At 45.8% G+C, this 27,518-nt stretch overlaps 1 protein-coding gene across 1 annotated transcript in view; it reads right to left on the bottom strand.

Annotated features, from left to right (window-relative positions):
- Window positions 1–27,518, bottom strand: part of MUC16 (mucin 16, cell surface associated) — a 122,554-nt gene that overhangs the window by 26,998 nt on the left and 68,038 nt on the right. Inside the window, exons 20-38 of the mRNA XM_088839034.1 lie at window positions 26,648–26,820; window positions 23,949–23,984; window positions 23,661–23,726; window positions 19,080–19,204; window positions 18,832–18,902; window positions 17,710–17,882; window positions 16,173–16,208; window positions 15,848–15,907; window positions 14,449–14,573; window positions 14,231–14,298; window positions 13,421–13,593; window positions 12,179–12,214; window positions 10,700–10,759; window positions 8,608–8,732; window positions 8,449–8,516; window positions 7,412–7,584; window positions 5,678–5,713; window positions 2,484–2,608; window positions 2,321–2,388 (exon numbers count right to left, since the gene is read on the bottom strand). Coding sequence (XP_088695160.1) covers window positions 2,321–2,388; window positions 2,484–2,608; window positions 5,678–5,713; window positions 7,412–7,584; window positions 8,449–8,516; window positions 8,608–8,732; window positions 10,700–10,759; window positions 12,179–12,214; window positions 13,421–13,593; window positions 14,231–14,298; window positions 14,449–14,573; window positions 15,848–15,907; window positions 16,173–16,208; window positions 17,710–17,882; window positions 18,832–18,902; window positions 19,080–19,204; window positions 23,661–23,726; window positions 23,949–23,984; window positions 26,648–26,820 — 1,797 coding nt within the window. The remainder of the gene's footprint in view (window positions 1–2,320; window positions 2,389–2,483; window positions 2,609–5,677; window positions 5,714–7,411; window positions 7,585–8,448; window positions 8,517–8,607; window positions 8,733–10,699; window positions 10,760–12,178; window positions 12,215–13,420; window positions 13,594–14,230; window positions 14,299–14,448; window positions 14,574–15,847; window positions 15,908–16,172; window positions 16,209–17,709; window positions 17,883–18,831; window positions 18,903–19,079; window positions 19,205–23,660; window positions 23,727–23,948; window positions 23,985–26,647; window positions 26,821–27,518) is intronic.

Below are 27,518 nucleotides of genomic sequence, written 5' to 3'. Positions count from 1 at the left end.
ATGTACACTTCTATGAGGTACCCAGAGTCGTCAAGTTCATAGAGACAAAAAATAGAATGGTGGTTGTCAACATTTAGGGGTAGATGGAAATGAGGAGCTGTTGTTTAATGTTTAATGGGCATAATATCAGTTTTGTGAGTTCTGGAGCTTGGTTGCACAGCAATGTAAATATATGTAACAGCACTGAGCTATATGGGCTTCCCTGGTGGCTGAGCGGTTAAGAATCCACCTGCCAATGCAGGAGATGCAGGTTCAACCCCTGGTTTGGGAAGATCCCCTGGAGAAGGAAATGGCAACCCCATCCAGTATTCTTGCCTAGGAAATCCCATGGGTAAATGAACCTGGTGGGCTGCGGTCCATGGGGTTGCAAAAGAGTCAGAAATGACTTATCAACTAAACAACGACTGAACTATACACTTAAAAATGGTTCAGATGTAAGTTTCATGTGGTGTGTATTTTACAATTAAAAAAATCAATTTGACATATGGTAGATATTCATGTAATAGGAACTCTATGGTAGGGAGAGATTAGAAGGGTTTAGAGTTGTTTAGCCCCTGAATCCCTTGATCCTTGATAAGACCAATCCTACAAAATGTGATACAATAGACCCTAAAAAAGGTTCTTGCAAAACCAGAACTTCAAAAATGCATACATGTATACATGGAATCTAGAGAGATGGTACTGATGAACCTACTTGCAGGGCAGCAATGGAGATGCAGACATAGAGAACAGACCTGTGGACATAGGCTGGGCAGGAGAGGATGGGATGACCGGAAAGAGTAGCATGGGAACATACACACTGCAATGTGTAAAACAGAGAGCCAGTGGAAATTTGCTGTATGACTCAGGGAGCTCAAACCAGTACTCTGTGACTACCTAGAGGGGACATACGTACACCTATACCTATGTATGGCTGATTCATGTTGATGTATGGCAGAAACCAATGCAATGTTGTAAAGCAATTATCCTTCAATTAAAAACAAACTTAAAAAAAATGCATGCCTGCAGTGGCATTTACACTTCCACAAATGCTGAGAAGAACTAGGTGTCTAGTGCTAAAGAAAGACATGCTAAAAAAATGTTCCCATTACAAGAAAAAAATGTAATTACATGTTGATGGGTGTTAACTAAATGTATTGTGGTAATAATTATTTTATAACATACAGATATATCGAATCATTATGTTGTACACTTTAAACTATTAATAATACAATGCTATATGTCAATTACAACTCAATAAAACTAGAAAAAATGAAATAACATGACACACAAAAGGAAAAAAGGAAAGAAAACATTAACCTTCCTTAAAAGGCCAGTATAAATTCATGTGTGGGCGTGTGTGCTAAGTCGCTTTAGTCGTGTCCAACTCTTTGCGACCCTGTGGATCGCAGCCTGCCAGACTCCTCTGTCAATGGGATTTCCAGGCAAGAATGTTGGAGTGGGTTGCCATTTCCTGCTCCAGGGGATCTTCCCAACCCAGGGATTGAACCTGTGTCTCCTGCTTGGCAGGAGGACTCTTTACCACTGAGCCACCTGGGAAACTGCTCTCCCATTTCCATTTCTTTATGCTCTCATTGCCTTTGAAATCACTTTACTTAGATATTTATTCTGCTACTAGGTATCAGTTTTATTGACTAGATGTGGGCAGGTCTACTGCCTGCCACCCAAGTAGCACCTGCCTCAGAGGCTGTGCCATCAGTGTCAGTTGAATGAAAATATGAATGAAAAGTGCTTCACCCATACCAACAGTTCACAGGCTGACCAGGAGAAGTGAGATTAACTGCTCAGTGGACATGGAGTTTCTGCTCAGGGTGATGAGAAGTTTTGGGAGTAGACAGTGATGATGTTAGCACACCATTGTGCATGTAATCAATATTGCTGAATTGTACACTTAAAGATGGCTAAAAAGGCTAATTTTACATCGGTATTATTTATGTTATTGGGCTTCCCTGGTGGCTCAGTGGTAAAGAACCTGCCTGCCAAAGCATGAGACATGGGTTCCATCCCTGGGTCGGGAGGATCCCCTGGAGAAGGAAATGGCAACCCACTCCAGTATTCTAGGCTGGAGAATCCCATGGACAAAGGAGCCTGGAGGGCTATGGTCCATGAGGTCACAAAAGAGTTGGACATGACTTAGGGACTAAAACAATGATAACAATAACAAAATTATGTTATCACAATTTAAAAAAATTTATAATGTAATGTGAAAAAATGGATGTAGAACAGGACCCTCCAAGGATAGCCTGCTGCCTCTGGGGGCAGCTCCACAGCCAGGAGTCCACGTCCTTAGACGGTGTGCCGGTGGTGGGGGTGTTCTCACCTTAGGGAGATGACCCTGCAGCCCACATACCGGGCACCCAGGCTGCTCCTCTGGAACAACGGGCTGAGCTGGAGGAAGGAGAGAGCCATTGGTGGTCACATGTGGGCATCAGTCCACAGGAGGGGCACGACGGGGTGAGCGGGGGAAGCAGGCATCATCTCACCAGGTGCTGCATGAGGGTGTCTGTGATGTTGAACTTGTGGGAGCCTGGGTGACCCATGTCTGCAGAGTAGCGCAGGTTGTCGATGGTGAAGTTCAGCGTGAAGGGCTCCTCACTGACCTCCCCAGCTACAGTAGGTAGAGAGAGAGTCCAGGCTTACTGGGAGCTTGTGTCCCATTGTCCACCCAGGTGGGGCTTCCAAGGGTCCTGTGCCCGCTTCCCAATCAACCTGAAGGTCACTTGCTGGTGTGACAGCTCCAGCAACCAGTGAAGGTTGGCTTAATGATTTGGGGACTCGTTTTTTGCACCCTGATGTAGGCGTGGAGGGCTCTGTGAAAACACTGGCGGCTTTGTCCTTTCCCAGGAGAAAAGGGCACTGATGACCCCAGACATCTGTCATAGTCTCTCTGCTCTCCATCTCTCTGTCTCTATGCACATGTATTTATATTTAAATATGAATTTACAAGTGAATGTATACTATATAAACATGTAATTTATATATTATATGCTGCTGCTGCTAAGTCACTTCAGTCGTGTCCGACTCTGTGTGACCCCAAAGACGGAAGCCCACCAGGCTCCCCCGTCCCTGGGATTCTCCAGGCAAGAACACTGGAGTGGCTTGCCATTTCCTTCTCCAATGTGTGAAAGTGAAAAGGGAAAGTGAAGTCGCTCAGTCGTGTCTGACCCTTAGCGACCCCACAGACTGCAGCCCACCAGGTTCCTCCACCCATGGGATTTTCTAGGCAAGAGAACTGGAGTGGCTTGCCATTGCCTTCTCTGATATATTATATAGTATGTAATATATAAATGAATATACATATCTTCCCATATATATATATGTGTGTATATACATATATGTATATTTCTTTCTCTTTCTCCTCCCCTTACAGCCAGGTGTGCCAATCTTTTATGCATTGGATAAAAACCCCAACAATCTAGCAGCTATAACCAACCTTTTGGCAACTCAGTGAACTGATGTGTAAGATAATATAATAATGACTCCTGCTTCAAAGGTTGTTATGCAGTTTCAACTAGTTAATTTTTGTAAGACTTAAAATTTAAGCACAGTGCTGGGAACAGATGGATCAATAGTTGGGGTGACTTGTATAGACCCCAAGAGAAGTAGAATAAATGAATGTGTGATGCAAGTGAGACCAGAGCCCCCTTGACTTGACTCTAGACTAGATAAGCACAGCAGGAGCTAAGTGATTAAACGAAAACTTTTCACTGGGATAAAAGTTTACCTCTTCTCTCCCCTCCTTTCCCTCCATTCCTGTCTATGCATTACTGCGTCCGGGTTTCCTTCTGTTCACCTTTCCTTCCATCCTTCCATATTTCTTCCCAAACATTTGTCCTTTCTTCTTCCTTCTAGCCTTTCTTCCTTTTTTCACCCACTTATCCGTACCTCTATCCGTTTGTCCTTCCTTTCTTCTATCCACCCACTTATCCATCCATCGACTCATCCGGCTCACTCTTTCCCTTCCTCTTCCCAGTCTTCTCTCCTTCTATGATCCTTCTGTCCCTCTTTCCTTCAGTCCCTGCTTTTTTCCATCCATCTTTCCTTGCTCCCTCCCTCCCTCCATCATTTCCTTTCTTCCATCCATCCATCTTCCTTTCGTTCCATTCATTCCTATTTCCCTCCTCATATCTGTTTATACACCCTCCCTCCTTCCCTTCACGTCCCTTCTTCCATTCATCTTTCTGCCTTTCATCAGCCCTTCCATCTTCTCTCACTTCTCTGATCAGTGACGGACCCAAGGACAGTTTGAGACTGTTGAAATAACACACTCCTAAGGCAAGGGTGAGTTTCCCTGATGTGTTAATGGTAAAGAATCTGTCTGCCAATGCAGGAGATGCAGGATACGCGGGTTTGATCCCTGGATTGGGAAGATGCCCTGGAGGAGAAAATGACGATCTACTCTGGTATTCTTCCCTGGAAAGACTCATGGACAGAGGAGGCTGGCGGGCTACAGTCCATGGGGCACAAAATGTTGGACATGACTTAGTGACTGAGAAAGACAAGGGCGGTAGATTCTTGAAAACCTACAAAGTTCTCATTACAGGATTTGCTGGGAATGCATTTTGGTGAATACCTATTATGTCTGGTCTATGAACTAGAACATAAGCGTGCACCAAAAATCAGCATGTCTTTTGTGATAAACTCACTATAAATAGCAAGAAGTGACAACATGAGTTTTGGAATTGCATGAACTCTTGGTTTTCTTATTTATCTGCTGTCTACCTTGGTATTCTGAGTCTGAGTTTCCTCAACTGTAAAATGGAGCAAAATCACATGACTATACGGAGAATTAGTATAGAGGTATAGAGTGTATATACTTTAATGAATTAGTATACTAGGTATAGAGTGTATATACTTTAATGAATTAGTATACTAGGTATAGAGTGTATATACTTTAATGAATTAGTATACTAGGTATAGAGTGTATATGCTTTAATGAATTGTCCCCCCCATTCACATGCTGAAGCCCCAGTCTCAGTTCCTCAGAAGGTGACTGGAGACCTCCCTGGTGGTCCAATTCATGGGACCTGGGTTTGAGCCCTTGTCAGGGAACTAAGATCTCACATGCCAAAACTAGGTGTCTGCATGCTGCAACTAAAAAAAGATCCCACATATGCAACTTAAAAAAAGGTCCTGGATGCCACAACTAAAGATCCTGCATGCCATAACCGGGACCCAAAGCAGTCAGATAAATAAATAAATAAAATATTAAAAAAGAGTACCAAGGGCATGGTTTTAGGAGAATTAAAATGCAAGCCATATGAAGGTCAGAATGTAGTGGGATAACGCTGTTGTTGTTTTTCAGTCACTCAGTCATGTCTGTCTCTTTGTAACCCACCAGGCTCCTCTGTCCATGGAATTCTCCAGGAAAGAACACTGGAGTGGGTTACCATTTCCTTCTCCAGGGTATATTCCTGACCCAAGGATTGAATTCACGAGTCCTGCATTGTGGGCAGATTCTTTGCTGCTGAGCCACCAGGGAAGCCAGGTGGGAGAACATAAATGTATCTAAAACCTCTCAGGTGGGAACGTCCCACCAGGATCCAGGAGAGAGAGAAGGGATGAGGTAGGGACCTTCCAGAAGCTTCCCTCATGGAGGACAGAGGGTGAAGGAGAAAAACTGCTTTCCAACCCCAAAGTGGAGGTGGGCCAGGAAATCCAGGCCGGGCACACTCACTGGTGGTAGTGGTGGCCAGGGCTGCATAGGTGTAACCTGCAGAGAGAAGATGAGAGAAGCTGAATCAGCACCGGGGTGAGCATAAAAGATTAAGGGATATACGGTATTTGTTCTTCTCTTTCAGACTGTGATACAGAATTAAGTAAGTCAAAAAGAGAAAAACAAATATTGTATATAAACGTATATATGGGGAGTCTAGCAAATGGTCCTGATAAACCTATTTTCAGGGCAGGGAATAGAGACACAGACAGAGAGAACGGACATGTGGACACAGCGGGGAAGGACAGGGTGGGATGAATGGGGAGATTAGCATTGATTTCCACACACTGTGTGTGTGTGCTGAGTTGCTTCAGTCACATCTGACTCTGTGTGACCCTATGGATTGTAGCCTGCCAGGTTCCTCTGTCCATGGGATTCTCCAGGCAAGAATACTGGAGTGGGTTGCCATGCCCTCCTCCAGGGGATCTTCCTGACTCAGGGATCGAACCCACAACTCTTATGTCTTCTGCATTGGCAGGCAGGTTCTTTACCACTAGTGCCACCTGGGAAGCCCTTATATACTCTGCTATGTGTGAAATAGCTAGCTAGCAAGCTCCAAGAGTTGGTGATGGATAGGGGAGCCTGGAATACTGCAGTCCATGGGGTTGCAGAGTCGGACACAACTGAGCAACTGAACTGAACTGGGAAGCTATTGTATAGCACAGGGAGTTCAACTCAGTGCTCTGTGATGACTTAGATGGGTGGGATGGGGGCGGGGTGGAGGCTCAGGAAAGAGGAGGGGTATGAATACTTCTAGCTGATTCACATTGTTGTACAGCAGAAACCAACACAACACTGTAAAGCAATTATGTGCATGCATCCTCAGTTATGTCTGACACTTTGTGACCCCATGGACTGTAGCCTGCCGGGCCCCTCCAGGATTTTACAGCCGGCTAGGTCCCTCTGGGATTTGCTAGGCCTCTGTGGGATTTTACAGGAGAGAATACTGAAGTCGGTTGCCATTCCCTTCTCCAGGGAATCTTCCTGACCCAGGGATCAAACCCTCTCTCCTGCATCTCCTGCATTGGCAGGTAGATTCTTTATCACTGAACCACCAGGGAAACCTCAATCTAAAAAAAAAAAAAAAAATGAAGGAAGTTATTTCAAGGAAAAATTGAAAACATGTTATTGAGAATTTGAAGCATTTTAATGGATTCATGTCATCATTGCTATTAGAACAATAAAATTAAGCAAAAGTAGTGGCTCAGATGGTAAAGAATCTGCCTTCAATGCAGGAGACCTGTGTTCAATCCCTAGCTTGGGAAGATCCTCTGAAGAAGAGAATGGCAACCCATTCCAGTATTCTTGCCTGGAGAATTCCATGGACAGAGGAGCCTGGCAGGCTACAGACCATGGAGTTGCAAAGAGTCAGATATGACTGAATAACTGACACTTTCACTTTCATATAAAAAATAAAATAAAAAAATATTATACATTAAAAAAAGATTCAAGAAGAGGTAGGATTTAGGGACCTATGTGGGGAAAGCAGAGAAGAAGAGGTGGTGGAGGGATGTTTGAGAAGAAGCAAGCAGGCAACAAGATTGGGTGGAACCAAGTTATTACTTCATCATAATGAAGACAACCCAGACCAGAAGGAGAAAAAGACAGATCAGAACTCCCTTTAGAAGAATGAAAACAACGGTTACTCGAGTCCCCCTCCTCTTGAGAGACCATGGCTATAATGTAGTCCCTCACCATTCACGTAGAGACTATTTCTGTCCAAACTGAAGGAGCCCAGTTGGGTGATGCCATCTGTCTCACGGCTCAGTTCCCAGTACAGCTGCTGTTTGTTCAGTGTGGGTCTTGCGGGGTCAGAGTGGAGGCTGCAGACTGCATTCACTCCAGTGGCTGCTCCCCTCTTTTCAGGCCTAGAGAAGAAAAGATGTAGGAACGTGGAGTACTAAGGAGGAGTCCGTCTAGGTGTGAAAGGGAGGAGGCTAAGGGAGATGCTGAAGGCATTAGCTTGGAAGCCTGCAGGGGTTCTCCTAAGTGTCTTTCATCTGAGACCAGCCCCTAGCAACTCAGGACAGAAACATTTTAATTTTCAGGGGCGTTCCCTGGTGGTCCAGGGGTTAGGACTTGGTGCTTTCACTGCCCCGCTTGGGTTCAATCCCTCGCGGAAGAACTAAAATCATGCATGTGATGACAAAAAAAAAAAAAAAGAGAGAGAGAGAGAGACTTCTCTGGTTGTCCAGTGGTTAACAGTCTGCCTGCCAATGCAGGGGACATGGGTTTGATCCATGGTCTCGGAAGATCTCTCATGCTGCAGAGCAACAAAGCCGGTGTGCCACAACTACTGAAGCCAGCGCACCCTAGAGCCTGAGCTCCACAGCCAGAGAAGCCACCACAAACAGAAGCCCATGCACCACAACTAGAGAGTAGCCAGCCACAACTAGAGAAAGCCCGCACAGCAACAAAGACCCAGCACAACCACAATAAATGAAAGCATAAATAAATAAATCGATTTCTTTAAAAAAAGGAATTTGCAGATAGGCATTTGCACTGATTATCCCACTTCTTCACAGAGGAGAGCTTTCATTTGAAACAAAATATCATACAGATTCTGTAAAAAACAACATGATGCCTTGTTTCCAAGCGCTGAGCATAGCACTATCTGGGCATGAAGAAGGCATGAGGGGTCATGGTGGGCACTGGAGCTCAGTACTTTCAGGAACATGCCAAGCCACTGAGTCCAGCGCCTGGTGCAAGAGGGTCCATCTGGGGGGTCTCACCTGAGCAACTCCAGCCTGCAGCCAGCAGAGAGGGGGCCGACACTGGTCTTACTGAGCAAGGCCCTGAGCTGGTGGGGAAAGAGAGGGAGGTGAGCTGAAGGGACGAGAGGATACACGGGGACAAGGTGCACCTAACAGAGGCCGTCCAAGGGCTCTCACTCGATGCTGTAAGATCCTTTCGGTGTTGCTGAACTTCTGAGAAGATGGGCGCCCCATGTCCTCCGTGTAGTGCATGTTGGTGATGGTGAAGTTCAGGGTGAAGGACACCAGGTGAAGGTCAGTGGCTGCAGTGGGGGAGGAAGAGAGGGATGTCCAATTTGGGCCAGAGTCATGGCCAAGGTTTCCTGGGAGACTGGGACTGACATATACACACTGTATCTGCTAAGTTGCTTCAGTCGTGTCTAATTCTTTGAGACTATGGGCCATAGCCCACCAGAGTCCTCTGTCCATGGGATTCTCCATGTAAGAATACTGGAGTGGGTGGCCATGCCCTCCTCCAGGAGATCGAACCCACATCTCTTACATCTCCCTCATTGGCAGGCGGGTTCTTTACCACTAGTGCCACCTGGGAAGCCCATATATACACTACTGCATATAAAATAGACAATTAATGAGAACCAACTGTACAGCAGAGGGAACTCTACTCAAGGCACCAGAAGCAGATTAAGGAAAGCTGTAGGCGTCTCAAGCTGAAGGAGAGAACATTCTGGAATTGCCAAGACATTAGGAACCTTCGTTCATTCATTCTGTGAACACTTATTGAATACCTAGTATGTGTGAGGTTCTGTGTTGGACTCTGCACACCCAAAGATGAATAAGGCATGGGACTTCCCTGGTGGCCTAGTCATTGAGATTCCACTCTACCGATGCAGGGGGACCAGGTTCAATACCTGGTCAGGAAACTAGATCTGGTGTGCCACAACTGAGAGTTACCATGCTACAACTAAGACTTGATGCAGCCAAATAAATAAAATATTAAAAAAAAGATGAGTAGGGCATAGTCTCTCAGTGTGGCCACTGGAGTGATCAGGTCATTATGCCGCAGGGGAAGCTGGGGGTGGGGGATGGTGTGCAATTCCAGGATGGGCACCCAGCCAGGGACTGAGGAAAGATTCTTAGAGGAAGCATCATTTTAAGTGTAACCAAACCTAAGAGTAAGAGTGAGGTGAATAGAAACAGAGCAAGTGTTAAGCACAGGGAACAGCGTGGCTATAGTCCTGGCAGGAGGGCAGAACAATTACACTCAGAATGAAGTGCATTGGCCATGAAGAAGTGTAGACGTGAGACTGGAGGGATCCTCTGAGCCCAGAAAACTGAGGTAGTGGCTATGCAGGACAAGGGTCTGGACTTGATTTGTAGACCAGATGGGGTCATCCAAAGATTGTCCACAAGCAGGGAATGAGGGCACTCCCCTGGTGGTCCAGTGGTTAAAAGTCCGCCTGCCAATGCAGGGGACAGGGGTTTGATCCCACGCCCAGGAAGATTCCACATGCCACAGAGCAAATAAGCCCATGTGCCTCAACTACTGAGCCTGTGTGCTGCAACTGCTGAAGCCTGAGCACCTGAAGCGCGTGCTCCACAACAGAAGCCACTACAATGAGAAGCCTGTGCACCGCAACTAGAGAGGAGCCCCTGCTCGCGGCAGCTAGATCAAGCCTGCAAGTGGCACGGAAGACCCAGCACAGCCAAAAGTAAACAAATAAAAGAGAGGAATTATATGGACAGAGGCACATTGGGAGGGACACTGCAGCTGCTGTGGGGAAAACTGTAGGAAGCCAGTGTGGAAAGTACTGCAGTAGTCCAAACGCTGGTGGCCCAAATAAAGATTAAGCAATGCAGATGCAGAGGAAAGGAAAGACTCTCAAGACATTCTGAAAGGAGATGATTTTGTGATGGATGGATGTGCGTGGTGAGCAAGAGGGAGGGCCTAAGCTGGCACTCATGTCCCTGCCTTTGGTGATGGGAAGAAGGAACAAGTTTGGGAGAGGATGATGATGTTAAGGGTCAGAGACCAAGAGGTTGTGTGATGTCTGGCAGCTGGGCGGACCCAGAGTCAGAAGCTGCTGTGCGGTGAGGGCTGGACTCAGAGTTTAGATTCTGAATAACTGGATCCTAAGCAGCCAGATGGCCCTTAACCTCCATGGAAATGGATGTGTTTACCCAGGGAAGGTGAGTAAGCAATGAAGGAAGAAGTGATCTTGTGGGAATGATTTTGTAAAAATGGCTTGGGTACCAGTAAAAGCCTTCCTACCTGTGGGCTTGGAGGATGGAGCCAGAGAAGACACTGGGAAGAATGTGGAGGTCCCAGCAGCTGAGGAAAAAGACACCAGAAATGAAATTGAGTGGTACATCTGTAAAGAAATAGTGGCAGTGGTGGTGGTTCTAGTTATAAAAATGTGCCTCTTTTCAGTTCAGTTCAGTTCAGTTCAGTCGCTCAGTCATGTCTGGCTCTTTGCGACCCCATGAACCGTAGCACACTAGGCCTCCCTGTCTATCACCAACTCCCGGAGTTCACCCAAACCCATGTCCATTGAGTCAGTGATGCCACCCAACCATCTCATCCTCTGTCATCCCCTTCTCCTTCTGCTCTCAATCTTTCCCAGCATCAGGGTCTTTTCAAATGAGTTAATTCTTCTCATGAGATGGCCAAAGTGTTGGAATTTCAGCTTCAACATCAGTCCTTCCAATGAACACCCAGGACTGATCTCTTTTAGGATGGACTGGTTGGATCTCCTTGCAGTCCAAGGGACTCTCAAGAGTCTTCTCCAACACCATAGTTGAAAAGTATCAATTCTTTGGCATTCAGCTTTCTTTTTGTCCAACTCTCACGTCCATACATGACTACTGGAAAAACCATAGTCTTGAATAGACGGACCTTTGTTGACAAAATAGTGTCTCTGCTTTTTAATATGCTGTCTAGGTTGATCATAACTTTCCTTCATTTTTTAGCAGTGGATAAAGAAGACGCTTGTATACACACACACACACACTGGAATATTACTCATCCACGAAAAAGAATGAAACAATGCCATTTGCAGTAACATGGATGGACCTAGAGATTGTCATACAGAATGAAGTAAGTCAGACAGAGAGGGAGAAATATGACATCCATTACACGTGGAATCTAAAAAGACATGATAAAAATGAACTAACTTATAAAACAGAAAGAGACTCACAGACTTAGAGGACAAACTTAATGGTTGCAGGGGTTGGGGGGGAGGATGGGGGAAGGGACAGTCAGGGAGTTTGGGATGGACATGTACACTCTGCCATATTTAAAATGGATAACCAACAAGGACCTACTGTATAGCACAGAGAACTCTGCTCAATGTTATGTGGCAGCCTGGATGGGGGGGAGTTTGGGGGAGAATGTATATATGTATATGTATGGTTGAGTCCCTTTTCTGTCCACCTGAAACTATCACAACATTGTTAATTGGCTATACTCCAATATAAAATAAAAGTTAAAAAAAAATAAAAACAAAGAAACAAAATATGTGTCTTTCTCTGCCCCATTTAGCCTGCAGTCAGGGCACCATTCTCAGTTGTGTGTATTGGAGAGGGGAGGAGAGGTGACTCCTGCCACCTGCAATTCAGTCCACATTTGCTATGCATGTCCTCTGGACCCCTACCACCCAGAGGGGTATAACAGGAGGGAAGGGCTGGCTGGTTAAACAACGCTTGTTTTTCAGGGGCAGAGAGGTGGTCACAGGCACATAGAAATACTCACTGTTGGCAGTGGTGGCTGCGGTCCGATGGGAGTAACCTGTAAAGAGGGGGTGAGACGGTGAGGAAGGGGAGGGAGAGATGTTTAACGAAGAGACAGCTTGGCCATTGGAGAGATGGCAGCTGGACCGATATGGCTCTGCGTCATTAAAACGAAGACCGAGTGCTCACCGGGAAGGGATCAAAGTCTACTACTGTCCTCCATCTCCGGAGAGACAAAGGTGTGCTCTGCTGTTGTTTAGTCGATAAGTCATGTCGGACTCTTTGTGATCCCATAAACTATAGCCCACCAGGCTCCTCTGTCTGTGGGATTTCCCAGTCAAGAATACTGGAGAGGGTTGCCATTTCCTCCTCCAGGGGATCGTTCTGACCCAGGGATTGAAACCAAGTCTCCTGAATTGCAGATGGATTCTTTACCACTGAGCCACCTGGGAAAACCAAGGTGAGCTCTAAGCACCTTGAAATATGAGTCCCTAGTGGAAGTGCAGAACCCTTCTGTAGCAGAGCCTATCCAGTGGGGATGAAGAGACCCACCCCCAACATAGCCCCTCACCACTGATGGAGGCACTGTCATCACAGAAGCTGGGAGAAAACATCCCAAGTGCTTGGGTTGGGGACCTCATCATCTTGGGGAATCCAGGAAGCAAGGGGCTACACTTAGGACTTTAGTGGGTATTGGTCTCTGTTTCCCTAAGGTTGGAGGGAGATGGGGGTAGGGAGAAGAGGCAGTAGGTTCCTGGACTCTTCTGTTCCTAAGGGCTAGGATTCAGACAGAGGGTTATAGAGACTTCTGAGGCCTCTTAATACTCACTGCTAGCGGTGGTGGCCTGAGTTTGGTGGTTGTATCCTACACACGTAAGGGGAGGAAGGGAGAAGAGGGGGAAGGGTGAGTCAAAGTGAAGAAAGGATAGGGAGAACGTGGGGCCTTTGGAAATGCAAACATTAAAAAAATGGTGGTGGTCTTCCCTGGTGGTCCAGCGGTTAAGAATTTGCCTGCCAATGCAGGGCACATGGGTTCAATCCCTGGTCCGGGAAAATTCCACATGCTGAGGAGAAACTAAGTCCATGCACCACAACTACTGAAATCCACAAGCTCTAGAACCCATGCTCCGCAACAAGAGAAGCCACCACAATGAGAAGCCTACACACCACAACCAGAGCGTAGCCCCCCTCACTGCAACTAGAGATTGCACGGCAACAAAACTCAGCAGAAACAAAATAAGTAAAAAGGATGGCAGACCCTCACCATTGACGTAGAGACTATCCTGGTCCAGGGTGTAGGGGCCCAGCTGGGTGACACCATGTGTCAGCTGACTCAGCTCCCAATACAGCTGCTCTCTGTCCAGCCCAGGGCCCACTGAGTCAGGGCGGTGGGTGCAGACAGCATCCACACCAGTGGCTGCTCCATTCTTTTCAGGCCTGGGAAGAGCAGCAGGAGAGGAGGATGACAATAAATGGAAACTCAAGGGGTAAGGGAGGGTATCGAGATCTCTGGGGACAGGACAGGAAGGGGGCAGGGGAAATGGGAAGGCTGGTAGAGAGGTGAGAAGTCAGACTTAGATTTTCTGAGAGCACAGATTTCCAGCCAACCTGGGACTGTGAGCAGAGTTGGTGGTGGTGGTGGTGGGAAGTATTTCAATTAAATTGCAAATCTGAAGCCTGCTTCTTTCTGGGATAGGGGCAACAGAGCTCACACTTGAGACAGATGAAGAGCTGGATCGGTGAACAGCTGGAATTTGGGATTAAAGCAGGTGAAGAAGGCATGCTTCTCTTGAGAGAAATCATCAGGATAGAATTGAAAACCTAAAGGAAATGCCCTCATTGGTCAAGAGGAGGGGAGGGGGGGACATTCAGAAGGATGACCAGGCTAGGGGCTCAATCCTGCTGATAGTCTGCAGAATCTGGGGACTGTTGGGGGAAGCCCTTGGTCCTTAAGTCAGTGACTCCTGAATGTCACCTCAGTTGAGAATACAGGGAAGACAGGAAGGAAGAAGGTCATACTCCTTGGGCCTGGGAGCACTCGAAGCAGCTCTGGCCACCTACGCCAAGGTCTTACCTGAGCGATGTCAGTCTGCAGCCTGAGTACAGGTGGCCCACACGGGTGTTATTGAACAAGAGTCTGAGCTATAGAGGAGGGAGAGGGAGAATAGGAAGTGTGAGGATTGGGAGGACAGATGTGATATGGGTGTGGATGGCATCCGTGGGAACACAGGTGAGGTAGGTGGGGCTTGTGTTTGGTGGGCGGGGCAGGAGTGAAGTTGGCGGGGCTCTCACCAGATCCTGCAGGACTCTCTCTGTGTTGTTGAACTTCCAGGAACCAGGGTGATGCATGTCCTCCACATAGTGCAAGTTATTGATGGTGAAGTTGAGGGTGAATGGCACCAGGGCAGGGCTGGCTACTGTAGTAGGAGTTTGCGAGAGATATCCACTGAGCTTACCCTATGCTCAATAAGCTGGGGAATAGGTCATCCCACCTGCATGTCTTCAAGATTGGGGAGGGTCTTCCTCCAGCATGGGTAGTTTCCATAGGGAGGAGATCCCAAACATCACCCTCACTGGAAGCGCTGGGGATAGTTATGAAAAAGTGCACTAAAGAGTAAACATTGGGTTGGCCCGAAAGTTCTTTCGGGTCTGTCCATGTGCTATAACAGGAGCACCCAAACAATTTTTAGGCCAACCCAATATATCCACAGGCAGGAAGCAAGCATATCTGACCCTTCAATTAGGGAAAATTCCAGACAGATATCCTGTTTTGTTTTGGTTTTTTTTTTTGAGTTTTTTTTTTAAAAAAAAACCAATTATTTTTCTGAGATTCATCTATTATTGTTTTTAAATTTTTGTTTGAAAAAAGGCTTGCATTGCATTTTTATGGGTAAGGCTCTGCTTTAAGTACCTTCCCTACATTTTAACTCATTTACTTCTTGAGGCAAAACCTTTGGAGGGAGATAGTATTCTTATCCCCATTTTACAGATGTAAAAACTCAAGGGAAGTTAAGTAATTTGCCCCAAGCCATTTAATCTATAAGTGGCAGAGCATCCAATGAATCCAGCTGTGTGGTCCAGGAGTCTGTGCTCCTAACCCCTCCACTTAGGACCACTGGCAAGCCCCACCTGTAGTGACCACTCACTCTGGTCTGAGTGGTCAGTGGTGAGAACTCCTTTGGAGGCCCTACCTGATGAGTATCTAGAGATTCAAGCAAGCCAGCGATAATGATATCTCAGACCCTCAGTCGGGTCAGTGGGTGGTATTGAAATCTACTCTGGGCCAGTTGGAGGCCAGAAATGGGAAGCTGGCCTCTGATCGAGCCAGAGTCTGCCTAAGCCCCTGACCAGGACCTGTGAGACAGCTATACTTGTAGCTCATGCTATTCCTTTCTTTTCTGGAAATAAAAACTAAATTCCCTGAAAGAACCAACCCCTCTCACCACCAAATCTCACCCATGATAATGCTAATTGTAATTCAGTGTTTACTTGTACATTCACATCTTTCGTCTCTGTCTTTCATGTTGGAAGCCTATCTAAGACTTGCCCTTTCTGTTCTCTTTGCTACTGTATCACCAGGGCCTTTATATAGTAAGTGCTACTTATCAAATGAATGAATGAGTGTGATGATCTCCAGTGACCAAGTGCACAAGATCTTTGCAGGAAAAAAGTGCAGAGAGGAAGCTCCTACCTGTAGAGACCGAGACTGGGGCCATAGACGTCTCTGGGAAGACGGTGGAGGTCATGGCAACTGAGAAGGAAACATAGTGAGGCAAATATAGTGGAAGAGAGGGCTTCTCCACTCAAGGAGGGCCCATCATGGAACCTTAAGATCCTTTTCCTGTTCAGCCTAAGGGCTGTGCCAGGCTTGTCTTTTCCCAGCCGGAGAGTGAAAGGAGGGAAAGTCCAGAGGCTTCCCCGTGCCTTCCACCTCTGGGTACATGGACTAAGGATAACAGGGAGGAAGGATGGGCCCCAGGGCAGTGGAACATTAGGGCCCACAAATGACTACTCACTGCTGGGCGTGGAGTTCAGGGCCTGACGGGTATAGCCTGCAGAAAGAGAGGGAGAGAAAAGGTGAAGGTGTAAGGATGGGGTGGGAGTGGCAAGAATCTGGGCCTTTTGAGTTTCTATGAATCTATTTATTTAATAGATTTAATTTATTTAGTACCCACTGGTAAAGAATCTGTCTGCCAAGCAGGACACACTGGTTCAATCCCTGGGTCAGGAGGATCCCATGGAGAAGAAAATGGCAACCCATTCCAGTAATCTTGCTTGGGAAATCCCAGGGATAGAGAAGCCTGGAAGGCTACAGTCCATGGGGTTGCGAAAAAGGTGGACATGACTTAGTGACCGAGTCACTATAACAGCGATTTATTTAAGCAGTGTTCATGGTGCACCCTCAAAGTTCAGACCGTATAGACAAACCTTAGAGAATGCAATGAAAACAGAGAGAAGACTTTTTAATAGATTATTTTTAATGTGGACCATTTTTAAAGTCTTTTTTGAATTTGTTACAATATTTTTTCTGTCTTATGTTTTGGCTTTTTGGCCACAAGGCATGCAGGATTTTAGCTCCCTGACCAGGGGTGGAACCCTCACCCCCTGCATTGGAAGGTGAAGTCTTAACCATTGGATCAGCAGGACAGTCCCAGGGAAGATTCTCTGAATCAGGTCATCTGTTGTCTATCCCTCTGCCATCTCTCCCCCTCACCCTCTCTGAGTGTCTGATCCTTCAATGTATCTCCAGAAATGCTGTGAACGAGGGAACAAACCAAAAGTGCAGGCTAGTTTGAGACAAGCTCAAACACTCCCCATACCCGATAGGAAGACAGGTGATCTGAAATGTGTGTCCTGAACCCAGGGCACAGTCTGCAGTGAGCCCCACGAGGAACCAGGAGGAGGTCCTGAGCATAGCTCATGGTGTGGTGAAAGGCGGGGAGGAGCAGTTAGTGCGACAGGGTCAAGGGAGATGTGGGGACCCGCTATGCGTCAAGGATACTCTGGTGCAATAACAGGCGTTTCAGTGGGTAGAGGCCATCAAGGATTCCCCATCAGCATCCTCTCATCAGGAGAGAAGGCCTTGAGGGTGGAGTCAGTTCAAGATTAAAAAGAAACCATGAGGGGCTTCCCTGGTGTCTCAGTGATACAGAATCCACCTGCTAGTGCAGGGGACATGGGTTCGATCCTTGGTCTGAGGAGATCCCTCATGTTTTGGAGCAACTAAACCTGTGCACCACAGCTAATGAGCCTGTGCTCTAAAGCCTGAGAGCCACAACTATTGAGCTCAAGTGCTGCAACTACTGAAGCCTGTGTGCCCTTCTTCACAACAAGAGAAGCCACTGCAATGAGAAGCCTCAACTAGAGAGTAGCCCCCGCTCAACTCAACTCAAGAAAGCCCACACAGCAAAGATGACCCAGCATAGGCAATAGATAAATATATTTCCTTTTATATAGATCATGAAGCCAAGATCTGAATCAACACACCCAGAGCACACAGCCAAGCCTCTAAGGGCAAGACAAGGAGCGTGATCTCAAGTTTGAGCTGCTTACCATTGACGTAGAGACTGTCCCTGTCCAGGGTGTAGGGGCCCAGAAGGGTGATGCCATGGGTCAGGTGGCTCAACTCCCAGTACAGCTGCTCTCTGTCCAATCCAGGGCCATTGGGGTCAGGGCGATGCATGCAGATGGCATCCACTCTAGTGGCTGCGCCATCCTTCTCAGGCCTGTGTAAAAACCTCCATATGGTTGGTCCAACTAGCTCTCCATCTGTCCATCTTGCCCGCCCTCTCTTTGCCACCCCTAAGGCAGAAACCTCAGAAGCCTGAACTAACAAGAAAGCTGCTGGGATCACCCTCTGTGTTTTTTCAGTCTTCTAATTTTACTGAGACTTTCAATGGCTAAGTCAAAGATCTCTCTTGGTAAATGTCACATTGCACTTGAAAATATTTGGGTTATTTTCAAATATCTTTTGATATTGATTTCTAACACAATTCCACAGTGATAAGAGAACAGACTCTGTATGATTTCAATACCTTCAGGCTATGAAATTTTTGCACCTTGTTTTATGCCCCTGGATATGTTCCAGTGTCTCCCAGTACATAGTCTATGGGAATGTGAATAGAATTTGTATCCTACAGTTGTGTGAAAACTGTATAAATCTTAATATCACATTCCTATACGTAATTATTCCCTGGAGAAGGACATGTTAACCCACTCCAGTGTTCCTGCCTGGAGAGTCCCGTGGACAGAGGAGCCTGGCAGGCTATAGTCCATGGGGTCACAAAGAGTCAGAGACAACTGAGGGACTGAGCACACACCTTGCAAGGATGTAATGAAGGCAGTGGAGGCAGTGCTATTTAAGGGCTAGGAGTTTGGCTTTAGAACCTGAAATGCTGGGGTTGTTCTGTGTGACCTTCACAAATTACTTAATCTCCCTGAGCCTCAGTTTCTCCTTTTGTTCTTGCTTCCTGAGTCTGTGCAGAAGACTTATGATTAAATATAAAGTAACAGCACACTGCCTTGGGTCTTAGCACTTGTTAGTTGCTGGTATTATTGTTGTTGTTAATACTTAGTATCCATGAACAGTAGTCATTCTAAGCGTGAGTGAAGTCAGGGAGCTGGTAGATTATGGTCCCATTAACCTGTTGGCTGTGTTGTTGGGGAGGGTCTTACCTGAGCAAGGCTAGTCTGCAGCCCAAATAGAGGGATCCCAGACTGCTGCTATTCTTGAACATGTGTTTGAGCTATTAAAAAGGAGAGGGGAGTTGAGAAGGAACCACTGAGAGAGGCCAGGAGGAGCTGGGACATAGGTGGACTAATAGGTCGGGTGGGTGGGACTGGCACCAGTGGGCGGGGCTGGGGCAAAGTGGGTGGGACTAGTGTTAGTGGGTGAGGCTGGCACTGATGGGCGGGGCACTCACCAGACCCTGCAGGATCAACTCGGTGGCATTGAATTTCCAGGAACTGGGGCGCTGCATGTCCTCCTCGAAGGCTAGGTTGGTGATGGTGAAGTTGAGGGTGAAAGACATCAGAAGAGGGACTCGTGCTGCATCAGAGGAAAGAAAAAGACCACTCCTGAGTCAGACCTGGGCTGAGCGCTAAGATAACTTCCAGGGACAGAAATGGAGGGCCCAGATATGAGGAAGAAAAGATTCCTAGCTGGCAGGCCACCATAGGACCAGAGACAGAAGGCTAAATAAGGAGTAAAGCAAAATGCTGTTAAATGCAGTAGGGTGCAAATTCATTAGGATGGCTATTATTTTCTTAAAAAAGAAAGGAAAAGAAAAAAGAAGTGTTGGGAATTCCCTGGCAGTCAGTGGTTAGGACTCCACCTAGTCTTTCACTGCTGAGGGCCCAGGTTCAATTCTTGGTGAGGGAACTAAGATTCTGCAAGCCATGCCATGTAAAAAAAAGATACTGTTGGTGAGGATATGGAGAAATGGAATCTTCATGCATTGTTGGTGGAAACGCTGGTGGAGTTGCTATAGAGAACAGTTTGGTGGTTCCTCATAAAGTTAATTCACTCCTAGGTATGTACACCCAAAGAATTGAAAACAGGGACTTGGAGACTTGAAAACAAATGTTCACAGCAGGAGCATTCACAGTAGCCAAAAAGTGGAAGAAACCTAAGTATCCATTAATAGATGAATGGATAAAGAAAATGTGATATATACAATGGAATAGTATTCTCTATAAAAGGAATTTAGGAAGTCAAAAGATACCTGGAGTAACAGGCAAATTTGGCCTTGAAGTACAAAATGAAGCAGGGCAAAGGCTAACAGCTTTGTCAAGAGAACGCACTGGTCATAGCAAACACCCTCTTCCAACAAGACAAGAGATGACTCTACACACGGACATCACTAGATGATCAATACCGAAATCAGATTGATTATATCCTTTAAAGCCAAAGATGGAGAAGCTCTATACAGTCAGCAAAAATAAGACCAGGAGCTGACTGTGGCTCAGATCATGAACTCCTTATTGCCAAATTCAGACTTAAATTGAAGAAAGTAGGGAAAAACCATTAGACCATTCAGGTATGACCTAAATCAGATCCCTTACAATTATACAGTGGAAGTGACAAATAGATTCAAGGGATTAGATCTGATAGACAGAGTGCCTGAAGAACTATGGATGGAGGTTCATGACATAGTACAGGAGGCAGTGATCAAGACCATCCCCAAGAAAAAGAAATGCAAAAAGGCAAAATGGTTTTCTGAGAAGGCCTTACAAATAGCTGAGGAAAGAAGAAAAGCCAAAGGCAAAGGAGAAAAGGAAAGATAAACCCATTTGAATGCAAAGCTCCAAAGAATAGCAAGGAGAGATAAGAAAGCCTTCCTCAGTGATCAATGCAAAGAGATAGAGGGAAACAATAGAATGGGAAACACTGGAGATCTCTTCAAGAAAATTAGAGATACCAAGAGAACATTTCATGCAAAGATGGGCACAATAAAGGACAGAAATGGTATGGGCCTAACAGAAGCAGAAGATATTAAGAAGAGGTGGCAAGAATACACAGAAGAACTATACAAAAAAGATCATCATGACCCAGATAACCACGATGGTATCTAGAACCAGAACCACCTAGAACCAGACATCCTGGAACACGAAGGCAAGTGGGCCTTAGGAAGAATCACTATGAACAAAGCTAGTGGAGGTGATGGAATTCCAGTTGAGCTATTTCAAATCTTAAAAGATGATGCTGTTATCCAGTCCCAAAGAAAGACAATGCCAAAGAATGCTCAAACTACCGCACAGTTGCACTCATCTCACATGCTAGCAAAGTAATGCTCAAAATTCTCCAAGCCAGGCTTCAGCAGTATGTGAACTGTGAACTTCCAGATGTTCAAGCAGGTTTTAGAAAAGGCAGAGGAACCAGAGATCAAATTGTCAACATCTGTTGGGTCATCAAAAAAGCAAGAGAGTTCCAGAAAAACATATACTTCTGCTTTATTGACTATGCCAAAGCCTTTGACTGTGTAGATCACAACAAGCTGTGGAAAATTCTGAAAGAGATGCGAATACCAGACCACCTTACCTGCCTCCTGAGAAATCTGTATGCAGGTCAAGAAGCAACAGTTAGAACAGGACATGGAACAACAGACTGGCTCCAAATAGGAAAAGGAGTACATCAAGGGTGTATATTGTCACCCTGTTTATTTAACTTATACGCAGAGTATATCATGTGAAATGCTGGGCTGTATGAAGCACAAGCTGGAATCAAGACTGCTGGGAGAAATATCAATAACCTCAGATACGCAGATGACACCACCCTATGGAAGAAAGCTAAGAACTAAAGAGCCCGAAAGTGAAAGAGGAGAATGAAAAAAACCGGTTTAAAACTCAACATTCAGAAAACTAAGATCATGGCATCCAGTCCCATCACTTCATAGCAAATAAATGGGGAAACAATGGAAACAGTGACAGACTTTATTTTTTGGGCTTCAAAATCACTGCAGATGCTGACTGCAGCCATGAAATTAAAAGACGCTTGCTCCTTGGAAGGAAAGATATGACCAACCTAGACAGCATATTAAAAAGCAGAGACAGTACTTTGCCAACAAAGGTCTGTCTAGTCAAAGCTATAGTTTTTCCAGTGGTCATGTATGGATGTGAGTTGGACTATAAAGAAAGCTGGGCACTGAAGAACTGATGATTTTGAGCTGTGGTGTTGGAGAAGACTTGAGAGTTCCTTGGACTGAAAGGAGATCCAATCAGTCCATCCTAAAGGAAATCAGTCCTGAATATTCATTGGAAGGACTGATACTGAAGCTGAAGCTCCAATACTTTGGCCATCTGATGCGAAGAACTGACTCATTGGAAAAGACCCTGATGCTGGGAAAGATTGAAGACAGGAGGATAAGGGGATGACAGAGAATGAGATGGCTGGATGGCATCACCAACTCAATGGACATGAGTTTGAGCAAGCTCTGGGAGTTGGTGATGGACAGGGAAGCCTGGCATGCTACAGTCCATGGAGTTGCAGAGTCGGACACAACTGAACTGAACTGAACTGATAAAAGGAATGAACTTCTAATACTTGTACAGCATGGATGAATCTTAAAAACATTATGCTAAGTGAAATAAATCAAACATGAAAAGACAAATACTGTAGATTCCCCTCACATAAAGTTACCTAGATTAGGTAAACTCACAGAGGCAGAAGAGAGAATAGAGGTTACCAGGGCTGGGCATGGAGGTTAAGGGGATTTAATGTTTAATGGGTTTGGAGTTTCTGTTTGGGATGCTGCAAATTTTCTGTAAATGTATGGTGGTGATGACTGTACAACATTGTGAATAAACACTTAAAAATTGTAAATAAAAAAAAATCTAAATAGTAAATTCCATTGGTTCCATAGTAAATTCTTTCAGCCCCTTACCAGTCATGTGACCAGGGGCATGTTACTTAACTTGTCTGCCTATCTCCATTTCTTTATCTGTAAAATGGGGAGAATTATGCATTGTAGAGAAATTATGAAGGTTAAGTGACTGTTAAAAGAGTCAGCACATTTCAAGGACATTATGCTGAATGAAAGGAGCCAATTTTCAAAGGTTACATGTACTTATATAACATTCTCGAAATAACAAAACTATAGAGATGGAAAACAGATTAGTAGTTGCCAAGGGTTTGAGTGGGAAAAATTGTTGTTTGTCGTGTCTGACTGCTTGAGACCCCATGGACTGTAGTCCGCCAGGCTCCTCTGTCCTTGGGATTCTCCAGGCAAGAATAGTAGAGTGGGTAGCCATTTCCTTCTCCAGGGGAGGCTCCTGACCCCGGGATCAAACCCAGGTTTCCTGCATTGCAGGCAGATTCTTTACTGTCCGAGTCACAAGGGAAGCCCTTAGTCGGGGGAGCAGGAGACTAAAATCTTATTCTCTCTGCCTAGCACAGAACACATATGCAATAAATATTTGTCACACTAAAATCCTTGGTACTCCTTGTGGTAGGTGTTTTATGCACATTTTCTTTCTTTTTAAATTAATTTTTAATTGGCATATAGTTGATTTACTCACATTTTCATTTCATTTTCACAACGACTACCAAGTACTATTATTCTTACTTGGCAGGTGAGGAAACTGAGGCACCGAGAGGATAAGTAAATTACCCATGGGCGTCAGAGCTGGATGGATGAAGAATTCATATTCCACGCCCTTGAGGAATTTAGAGCAGTGCACGGGCAGCCCATGGTAGTGCTCATTGTTTCATTGAAGCTTTTCTCTGAAACCCATGGGTCCTAGCTTTGAGACTTCCTAGAAGGATCTGGGGGCTTCCCTGGTGGCTCAGACGGTAAGGAATTCACCTGCAATGCGGGAGACCTGGGTTCGATCCCTGGGGTGGGAAAATCCCTGGAGGAGGGCACAGTCACCCACTCCAGTCTTCTTGCCTGGAGCATCTCATGGACAGAGGAGCCTGGCGGTCTACAGTCCATGGGGTCGCAAAACAGTCAGACATGACTGAGTGACTAAGCACACACAAAGATCTGGAGAAAGAATTCACCTACCTGTGGAGCTGGGGAAGTGGGTTGGCACCATGGAGGTCCCTGGGAAGGGTGGGGAGGTCCCAGCAGCTGAGGAGAAATGGTCTGGAGTGAGAATAGGGATTCCAAACGGGGCATGGATGCCACCATGTGCATCTTTCTGGTCCAACTGGAGCCACTGTATGTAGCGGGCATTGGATGAGACACCCAGGTCCTCCCATATCTCTGCTCCCTGAGGCTCTGGAAGGAGGGGATCAGTGTCTGTCCACCAGGGGCCTGGAGCACACGGTTATTAAGGTCTTGAGTACTCACCACTGGGGGTGGAGGCTGAGGTCCGTTGGGTGTAACCTGCAATGAGAAATGGAGACAGGATTGGGATGTAAGCAGGAAAGAGATGGCCAAGATAGAGCTCAAGGACCAACACACCCCACCCTCAACTGAGACTTCAAGTTGCAAAGCAGCAGTTATGATGGAGGAACAACTGTATCTTGCTCTTAAAAGGCTTGTGACCCCATGGACTATAGTCCACCAGACTGAGAAATCAAAGACCCAGTATATGTCTTCATGGGTTCACAATTTACTGTTGTTGTTTAGCCACTAAGTCATGTCCAACTCTTTGCAACCCCATGGACTGAAGTCTGCCAAGCTCCTCTGTCCATGGGATTTCCCAGGCTAGAATATGAGAGTGAGTTGCCATTTTTTGCTCCAGGGGATCTTCCCGATAGTGAAACCTGCGTCTCCTGCCTTGGCAGGTGGATTCTTTACTGCTAAGCCACAAGGGGAGCCCTTGCAATTTATTGGGGAAGATACATACACTGACATTTCTAGAACATGGGCTCTAAATTTGTGCTTTTCTAGAGGAGATTTTGAGATATTACTGGGGGAAGATGAATGGCCAGCCTCTTGGGTCCCCACTGGCTACAGGCAGGTTGATAGTATCTTTCAGCATCATCATCTTCTTTTTTTTTAAATTTATTTATTTGGATGCACCAGGTCTTGGTTGTAGCGTGTGGGATGAAGTTCCCTGTTAGGAGCAGTGTTAGTTGCTCTGTTGTGTCCAACTCTTTGCAATTCCCATGGACTGTAGCCAGCCAGGTTCCTCTGTCCATGGGATTCTCCAGGAAAGAATACTGGAGTGGGTTGCCATTCCCTTCTCCAGGGGATCTTACCAACCCAGAGATGGAAGCTGGGTCTCCTGCACTGCAGGCAGTTTCTTTAGCATCTGAGCCACCAGGGAAGTTACCTAACCAGGTATCAGACCTGGGACCTTTGCATTGGGAATGCAGAGTTGCAGCCACTGGGTCATCAAGGAAGTTCCAAGTCTCTTTCATCTTCTGGAGAAAAGCTCTGTGCCTCAGACAAGCTTATAAATCAAAGTCCTGGAATGCAGGAATGCAAATGGAAGAGCCCATGGGCTTTCTTGAGCCATCAAGAGAGATTGCTCAAGTGGGAAATGATACACAGGATGGGTCCTGTGGCAAACTGGAGAATCCCATCCCTTCTGGGAGGGCAGAGTATCAGCTTCAATGTGTGCTAACAAAAAGGACATTCAGATTTTGCTCATCTCTGACAGTGAAAGCATTTGATGAGTGTCTCTCCTCTATTATGTTTAAGATGGAGAAAATGATTCTTTCTAGAGTTTTGATCACTAAATGGCAGGACACATGACATACAGTTAGAATGCAAAGTCAATCCATAAGTGATCTATGTATATGTATAAGGTATTTTAAAATTTTTATTTTATATTGGTGTGAAAATGTGAAGTCGCTCAGTCAAGTCCGACTCTTTGTGACCACATGGACTATACAGTCCATGGAATTCTCCAGGCCAGAATACTGGAAGGGGTAGACTTTCCCTTCTCCAGGGGATCTTCCCAACCCAGGAATCAAACCCAGGTCTCTCATTTTGCAGACAGATTCTTTACCAGCTGAGCCACCAGGGAAACCCATATAAGTGTAGTTGATTTGCAATGTTGTGTTGGTTTTGGGTGTGCAGTGGGGGTGATTCAGTTATACACACACACACACATATATCCACTCTTTTTTAGATTCTTGTCCCATGTGGGTCATTACAGAGTATTGAGTGGAGTTCGCTGGGCTGTACAGTGGGTCCTTGTTGACTTTCTATTTTTCATATAGTAGTATGTGTATGTTAACTCCAGACTCCTAATTTATCCATCCTCCCCCTTTTTTTTGCGTAAGTGTTCAACTGGAAATTTTCTTGTACAAAGTTTAATCCCTCTATATGAAACTTTTATCCCAGTTTTACTGACAAAGAAACTGAGGTTTAGAGGGATTAAATAAATTATCCTAAGTCACAAGCCTGATTTTATCCCAATCTGTGGAGTTCCGTTCCTTCTTTCACACCATCCTTTACCACTCAGTTGTGTCTGACTCTTTTCGACCCGATGGACTATACAGTCAATGGAATTCTCCAGGCCAGAATACTGGAAGGGCTAGCCTTTCCCTTCTCCAGGGGATCTTCCCAACCCAGGGATCGAACCCAGGGCTCCCATATTGCAGGTGGATTCTTTACCTGCTGAAAAACCAGGGAAGCCCAAGAATACTGGAGTGGGTCCTCTCCAGTTGATCTTCCTGACCTAGGAATTGAACCAGGGTCTCCTGCATTGCAGGAAGATTCTTTACCAGCTGAGCTACCAGGGAAGCCCACTTAGAACTACTCATAAAAACCTAAGAAGGGCTTCCTAAAGAATCTGCCTGCCAATGCAGGAGATGGGGGTTCGATCCCTGGAGAAGGAAATGGAAACCCACTCCAATATTCTTGCCTGGAAAATCCTATGGCCAGAGGAGCCTGGCGGGTTACATATAGTCCATGGGGTTGCAAAGAGTCTGACACAACTTAGCAACTAAAATAACAATAACAACCTAAGAAAGATAACACTGTTGGAAATAGCTGATATGCATTAAAACAAAAAACCTTTAAAATATGTTAACATTATTTAGATGGAATATTACATTGGTTTGTCTTCTAAAAAAACAAAAGATGCTCACCATTGACATAGAGGCTGTCCTTGTCCAAAGTGAAGGATCCCAGCTGGGTGACACCATGAGTCTCATGGCTCAGTTCCTGGTACAGCCTCTCTCGGTCTAGTTTAAGGCCCATGGGGTCAGGTCGGTGAGTACAGACAGCATCAACTCCAGTGGCTCTTCTGTTTTTTTCAGGCCTGGGTACGGTAGGACACAGGCATAAGGAGGTGGGAATTCCGGAAAAGGGCTCTGAAAAGCCTCACTGAGGGAAGGAACTGGGAAGGGAAAACTGGAATGGTTTTGGTGTTGGGGGAGAATTGGAAATGACTATGCCAGCCAAGGTCCCTGAACTGTGGCATCTAGAAATACTGATATTTGTGCTAAACTGACACTCATAACAAGGCATCACACACCGTAACAACAAAAGCAGGACAGAGGGGATTGGAAGGAAGGAACCTGAGGGTTCAACAAGGTTAAAAAGGGCAGTGTCAAATTCCTTAAATTCCAGCCTTGCCACTCAGCTGCTGAGTGACTTTGGCTAAGTCTCTCAACCTCTCTGTGGCTCAAATTTTTCATTCATTAAATGAGGTAATAGTATAGACCTCACAGTACTTAGCACTTAGCTCAATAAAAGGCAGCCAAGTTTGCTACAAATTAATAGGGCCAGTGTTCTTGGTGAATGGAACCTGTGATGAGAGAGACTGAGTTTTTTGAAAACAAAACAAAACAATAACAAAACAGTGCGGTCAAGCTGCCAGTCTAGGGTGGAGGTGGGATGGGGGATGGTATCGCAGAGCCAAAAACATCTCAGTGGATCAGTGGAATCAGTGGAAATGGGAAGACCTAGAATCATGTCTGGAGGGCAAGAATGACTATCTTTGGAGCTGGGGGCATT

The sequence above is a fragment of the Moschus berezovskii genome, chromosome 8 (genome assembly GCF_049115385.1).
Source record: "Moschus berezovskii isolate FMDL1 chromosome 8, NW_MosBer_1.0, whole genome shotgun sequence".
NCBI lineage: Eukaryota > Metazoa > Chordata > Mammalia > Artiodactyla > Moschidae > Moschus > Moschus berezovskii.
This window is presented reverse-complemented; position numbering and strand designations above follow the sequence as displayed.